General features: G+C 35.0%; 1 protein-coding gene across 1 annotated transcript; it reads left to right on the top strand.

Moving 5' to 3' along the window:
* The first annotated feature begins 776 nt into the window (after positions 1-776).
* Positions 777-6,796, top strand: LOC108473852 (toMV susceptible protein tm-1(GCR26)). Its single transcript, XM_017775642.2, has 9 exons — positions 777-1,099; positions 1,339-1,995; positions 2,313-2,519; positions 2,772-2,987; positions 3,111-3,333; positions 3,595-3,842; positions 5,819-5,997; positions 6,074-6,327; positions 6,441-6,796. Exons 1-9 carry the CDS (start codon positions 977-979, stop codon positions 6,590-6,592), a joined length of 2,259 nt encoding a protein of 752 aa, XP_017631131.1. The 5' UTR covers positions 777-976; the 3' UTR covers positions 6,593-6,796.
* The last annotated feature ends 227 nt before the right edge of the window (positions 6,797-7,023 follow it).

Below are 7,023 nucleotides of genomic sequence, written 5' to 3'. Positions count from 1 at the left end.
TGAAAATAATTGAACAAAATTCAAACAAAAATATGATTAATCCAAAACATTATAAAATGAAATAAAACTAATCTAAATGATAGACTTACTTTCTAAAATACTATCAAACTATACTAAAACTTTAAATTACCTATATTGCATATATGAGAATAGATAGTGACACATTAGATAGAGTTAGAAGAGATAAATAAAGTTTAGCATCATTTAAATAAATACTCATATTGTTTAAATTGTAATATATATTTATTATTAAATATTAATATATATTTTCAATAATATATTAAGAATATTATTTAAATTTTAAAATTATTATTGTTAAAATTCATTATTAAAATAAAATTGTAATGTTAAATAATTTAGTAAAAATAATAAATTATATTAATAATTTATTATATTATTAAATATATGTATATGTTTAATAATATTCAACATTATAATATTTGATATTAATGTGTTTAAATATTTTAAAAATTAAAATATATATTTTAAATATAATTATATTAGACTTGAATGAAGATAATTTTATATAGATAATTAAAGTTACTCATAAAAGAATTTTTTCAAAAAATGATTTACAATTTTAAAAGGTTAAAATAATTTTAAAAATAACTTATTTTCCATTTGAATTTTGAGTTATTTTCTAAAACAAATTTAGATTTAATCATAATTAATTTATTTGGTCAACTGAGAAAAAAAATATATATATATATATATTAAAATCATGATTATTATATTACTTATTTATTACTTTAAATCCATTAAAAAATATTAATTAGGTGGAACCGATCAAGTGATGGTGTGTAATGGATATTCTTTCGATCTCCTGTCTCCGCACCAAACTCTGAAAGCTTCGAAAACAAGGTCTCGCGAGTTTGCAACAACACAAACAGATTGCTTTATAAGAAAAATCCCAGTACTTAACTCATTCCCAAATTATTCTACGGGCTAATCTCTCTCACCCTTTGCTCCTGCGAAAATGGGTATTACTGCTAAAGTTTTCTGTGCTGGAACTGCTGATACCAAGCTTGACGAGCTCCATTTTCTGTCCCAGTCAGTTGGATCCTCTCTCACCACCTTTTCTAATAGCTCTTCCTCCAAGGTGTATTCTACTTATGCTAATTCCATTAGTTTCATAATCGATGGTCCTTTATTTGATTTACAATGATAAGAAAGTTGGTAGTTTTTTTTCTTTGAGATTATTGGCATTTTCGTTGGTTTTGATTCTAGTTTACGAGTGTTACCAATGCGGGTATTTTCTTAATTTTCTAAATTTTCTACTTTGATGACAAAAAAATAAAAATAAAAAAAGTTTTTTTTTCTTACTAATGGAAATGACAGGTAGAAGTTGTGATAGTTGATGTTTCTGCTGGTCAAAAGGAAACTGAGAGTTCGGGTGATTTCAAGTTTGTGACAAGAAAGGAACTTCTTTTATGCTATTCTGAATCAGTTGGTGGAAACCCAATTGCGCTTCCTGATGATAGAGGTGAAGCTGTTGATATTATGAGCAAAGCCCTTCAACATTTTATTAAGAAGGCTCATGCTGATGGTGTTCTTGCTGGAGCTATTGGCCTTGGAGGCTCTGGAGGCACATCTTTGTTATCATCTGCTTTTAGATCTCTTCCAGTTGGAGTGCCAAAGCTCATTGTATCTACTGTAGCTAGTGGTCAAACTGAACCTTATGTTGGAACATCGGATTTGGTATTGTTTCCATCGATTGTGGATATCTGTGGGATTAATAGTGTTAGTAGAGTTGTGTTATCAAATGCTGCTGCTGCTTTTTCTGGTATGGTAATTGGAAAGCTTGAGAAGTTCCAGGAATCTCGTAATGAAGGTAAAAAATGCACAGTGGGTATAACCATGTTTGGGGTCACAACACCATGTGTTAATGTTGTGAATGAAAGGTTAAAGAAGGAAGGTTATGAAACCCTCATTTTCCATGCCACTGGCGTAGGGGGAAAGACTATGGAATCACTGGTTAGAGAAGGATATATACAGGTAACTTTCTTCTTCACTTATTTGCTTCCAAAAATCTTCAATCAAATGTGAATTGTTTTACCTATGGTGAATCAAGTTTATGCATTTCTTCGGTGATATGACTTGAACGTAAGAAGCTTGATTTTTGGAAGTTGTCATAGTTTGGATCCCCATGATAGGATTGGAGCTAGATGCTTGTGCTTAATCAAGCTGTATTGCTGTAGGATATTTCAGTTCATAACCATTGAAGAGTTTTAACCTTTTATTCTGTTCTATGGTAGTTTTCTTTTTTTTTATTATACAGTTGTTCAAGCTCAGCTTTTTCCTTGTTGTGTTAGGGAGTTTTGGACATTACAACTACAGAAGTTGCAGATTATGTAGTTGGGGGTGTGATGGCTTGTGACAGTTCTCGTTTTGATGTTATTATAGAGAAGAAGATCCCTTTGGTCCTCAGTGTCGGAGCCTTAGATATGGTGAATTTTGGAGCTAAAGATACCATACCTTCTCATTTTCAGCAAAGAAAGATTCACATCCACAATGCCCAGGTGATAAGTCCATATACCGACTTTTTTAACATTGTCCATATGGTAGAGAAAGGTTTACATCAGTTCTATCGTACCTTTTTGCTTTTTAGAATTGGTTAAAATGGGTTTTCTTTGTACTTTACTGAAACAATCCAATTGATCTTCTCTGTCTCGCTGCTTAAAAAATAGGAGAGATAAGTGTATTGTTCTGGATTCTACCATGTTTGCTATGGTCTAATGTGACTTCTGTTTGTTAATAATGGGTGATTGAAGGTATCACTCATGCGAACCACAGTAGATGAGAACAAAAAATTTGCTGCCTTTATAGCTGATAAACTCAACAAGTCTTCATCAAAGATTGTTGTTTGCCTTCCACAAAAGGGTGTTTCAGCATTGGATGCTTCAGAGAAGCCCTTCTATGATCCTGAGGCTACTGGTACTCTTTTAAATGAACTGCAGAGACTTATTCAGATTAGTGAAGACTGCCAGGTATCCTTATTACTTTTGAATGTTGTGTACCAAATTTTATACTTTTTCAGGTTTAGTCTTCATACATCATGCATGTAGCATTCCAATTTTCCTTATGAAGTTGAAGATTATGTCTAATGATAGGTAAAGACGTATCCTTACCATATCAATGACCCTGAGTTTGCGAAAGCATTGGTCGAATCATTTATGGAGATCTGTTCAAAGAATCCTACAGACTCTAGTCTTCCCCAGGTTGCTTCTTGTGAGTCCAGCCAGGACCTTCAAAAGGGTCATGACTACAGTATGAACTCATCGAGCTCTGGGACCCTTACCTATAGCCCAAGCAACTTCCCTGATGCAAGACCAGGTTGGATTATTGTTAAGGGAGCGTTATTTTTGTACAAAGTTTTGATCATCAATAATATGTTTATAAGGGTGAAAGCATGGTTATAATACCTAACAAATTCTCCAAAATTACAACCTTGCACAGGAATATGCTAATTATAAACAATTTGACTATTAGTAACATTATCTGACTACTGTTAATGCTTTTTAACCAAGTACCTAGATTTATATGTTTCTTTGTTTCAAAGTTGAAGAAAGCTAACTTGTAATAATATCTTGACAGAAACTTTACAAAGAACCCAGGGAATATTGCAGCAACTCAGAGATCAAATATCTAAAGGACTAACTATAGTCGGAGCTGGTGCAGGGACTGGAATATCTGCAAAATTTGAGGAGGCTGGTGGTGTTGATTTGATAGTTTTGTACAATTCAGGACGCTTTCGTATGGCTGGAAGGGGTTCTTTGGCGGGACTATTGCCATTTGCTGATGCAAATGCGATAGTCCTTGAGATGGCGAATGAAGTACTGCCAGTAAGTTGTAAGATGTTGCTTGTCTCATCAATTGCCATCTACAGTAGTGTAAATCTTCTCTTATTAAGTACCTGTTAAGGATATGTGAAAAGGATCATGTCAAAGGGCAATTAGTAGGAAAGTAGCAGTCAGTTGTCTTCTCTTTATTTTGATTTTTGCAATGACCTATTGTGATTGGCAGTTCAGACTCATCAAAGGGAGACTAAAACCTTAGGTCTCATTAGATAGAGACCCAAATCTCTTTAGTGTTTTTTTAGTCCTAAATCAGTTTAGGTTTTATTTTTCCAGCCATCCTTTAAGTTAAGATCAGTCTTATTACATAAATAGGAAACCTATTCTAGAAAGGAAAGAAGTCAACTGAAATAAAATCGCAATCGAGAGCCTAAGCCTTAGAGAATTGATACTAATGGTCTTTCCTAATATTGGTTCAACCCGCAAAAAGAGTTTGTCCTCAAGCTTGAAGTCAAGTAAACTCAACCCTATTCAATCTCAATTTCAGTTTCTGGTTTTGCGACATTCTAATCTCTTAATTCCAGCCAAAAGAGCTTCTTAAGTTGATGTCTAACCGTATATGGTTCATCACAACTATAAAATATGCCCTTTACTCTTCTCTTTCCCATGTTTGGCCTTGATAATTTTTTTCAAAAAGGATAGATGAATTTACTCAGTTTGCTTCAGTAGTTCCCCGTAACGTATTGTTGCAGTGTTGCCCTTAGAAAGTTGGGATGCGAGACTGTCATGCAAGACAATTAAAACTGCCTTCACTGCCTTGCCAAGCTCCTCTAAGATTATTCCCAACTTGAAGCATTTACTACTTTTGTTCAAAGGCCCTATAGAGGCTCATAACAATGGCTAAATCCAGCGGTTTGTGCATTTGAACATCCAGTCAAATAGTGTTATCCAGTCCAACCGTGAATAACCCGACATGTTGGTCTACCTAATCTACTGAACAACCCGTGGTAATTTTTCCTGAAATTTTCCTTGATAGAGCGCTACAATTCCTGTTTGTTTCAAACTAACCTTATCTCCTAAGGGGCTGTTGCCTACTGAGGACCAAAATAAAGGGAGCAATTGTTGCGAATTTTTAACCAGTTCATCGCGTGTCCCTCCAACTTAATATGATAATACCAAAGTTGCCTCATCCAGCATGTGGAATGCTGCCAAACTTACCTTGTCCACCTTATTGGTGTGCTGGTTTTTGAAGACTTTTCACACTAATGCAGCCAAATCAAGGGATCTTCCAACCCGTCAAAAGTAGGAAAATCTAATTTTGTGTACTTAGGCGCAGCTCTTCCGACTAGCAGGCAGCGGCGGCGCCTCATCTCTTCCAGCAGTTGGTGGGAGAGGTGCTCAGTCTAGTCGGATCGTACTGCTACTTGTTTTACCATCCCCGTTGTTGATTTGCCCAAGTCAGAAATTAGGGTTTTTTTCCCTCCACCACTGACTCTGTAACATTTTGCTCTTCTTGTAACAATGTTCATATATCATTGCTCTTTGTGGTAAGCTCTGATACCTTAAGGATACGCGAACAACATCGTGTCATAGAGTGATTAACAAGAAAGTCCAAGTCAAATTGTCTTCCCTTTATTTAAATTTCTAGGATGACCTATTGTGATTGACAATTCAGAACCTAAGCCTTAATTAGAGAATTGAAACTAATGGCCTTTACTAACACAGATTCAGCCCTCAAAGCATCTATAACACTATTGTTCAACATTTGTCTCAAATTCTATTTCACCAATTGAAAAAGACAAATAACTGTTAAATATCTTTTCATTTAGTTGCCTTTTTTCGCCTTTTTTTGCTTAAATAATGTACAACTTTTTCATGGACTAACAATCAACTTACCAGGTAAGAAGATTGTGTGGTTGTATTTTCAGTTATTTTACTTTGAAAAACTTTCCCCTCCAGTTTCCTGCTAAATTCACTGTACCTTTTATGATTTCTGTCTGATACATGGCTCCAAATACTCATAGGTGGTAAAGGCAGTGCCTGTTCTCGCTGGAGTATGTGGAACTGATCCTTTTCGGCGAATGGATTACTTCCTAAAGCAATTGGAATCAATTGGGTTCTCTGGAGTACAAAATTTTCCAACTGTTGGATTATTTGATGGTAACTTTAGGCAAAATCTGGAAGAGACTGGAATGGGATATGGGTATGACACTATGACTCAAATGTTTCATTTCACTCATAAGGGGCTTATACGTTGCTTTATGTTTCCTAATGTACAGGCTGGAGGTTCAAATGATTGCAAAAGCACATAAAATGGGATTCTTGACAACTCCGTATGCTTTCAACACTAACGAAGCTGTGGAAATGGCAAAAGCGGGTGCCGATATAATAGTAGCCCATATGGGACTCACTACATCTGGATCTATAGGTGCCAAAACAGCTGTCTCATTGGAAGAAAGTGTTCTTCGTGTTCAAGCTATTGCCGATGCTGCTCATGCCATCAATCCTAATGTCATCGTGTTGTGTCATGGAGGTACAGTTTAGCATCTTTCTTCCTTATTCCTTTATTGTGAAGTTCCAACGATGATTATTAGTTAAACTTTTTGAGAATGCTGTTGGATCCATAAAATCTGGTGCATTTTGCAGGTCCGATATTCGGTCCTTCAGAAGCAGAGTTCATATTGAAAAGAACAAAGGGAGTTCATGGGTTTTACGGTGCATCGAGCATGGAGAGGCTACCGGTTGAACAAGCTATTACGAGTACCGTTCAGCAGTACAAATCAATATCCATCAAGTGAACTTCGAACAGCTGTTATTAATACCCCATGATTGAGATGAAATAGAAATAATTCAAATAATACGCGAGAATAATGACGATTTAGTCGATGTATAATGATGTAAACTTTTCGGCTCATTGTTCATATACTTGATAAGAACTGAGGCTGTGAGGCATGTTATGGCTTTATCAAATAATGCTTACTGACATAACTACTTTGTTGAAATCCTGATATTTTTATTAACAGAATGGAAATGAAAGCAACCATACATGCTTCTTCTCCAACAGGTTTCATTTCATTTGCCATGTTTTCATGGATTCAAACTTGAACATTGCCTTTCAAATCCATTCTGTTTGGCTTTGCAGAAAATTTGAGAACTCTATTTTTCTCATTCAAACTATACAAAGAAAACATTCCAACCTTTTTTACAAAATAAAAAAAAACCATTTGCG

Source organism: Gossypium arboreum, chromosome 11 (assembly GCF_025698485.1).
Source record: "Gossypium arboreum isolate Shixiya-1 chromosome 11, ASM2569848v2, whole genome shotgun sequence".
NCBI lineage: Eukaryota > Viridiplantae > Streptophyta > Magnoliopsida > Malvales > Malvaceae > Gossypium > Gossypium arboreum.
This window is presented reverse-complemented; position numbering and strand designations above follow the sequence as displayed.

Excerpts from the sequence above, each read along its gene's own strand:
- LOC108473852 (XM_017775642.2), top strand. The coding sequence starts at position 977 with ATGGGTATTACTGCTAAAGTTTTCTGTGCTGGAACTGCTGATACCAAG. Across the intron at positions 2,520-2,771 it reads TTCACATCCACAATGCCCAG|GTATCACTCATGCGAACCAC; the intron begins GTGATAAGTCCA and ends GGGTGATTGAAG. Across the intron at positions 2,988-3,110 it reads AGATTAGTGAAGACTGCCAG|GTAAAGACGTATCCTTACCA; the intron begins GTATCCTTATTA and ends GTCTAATGATAG.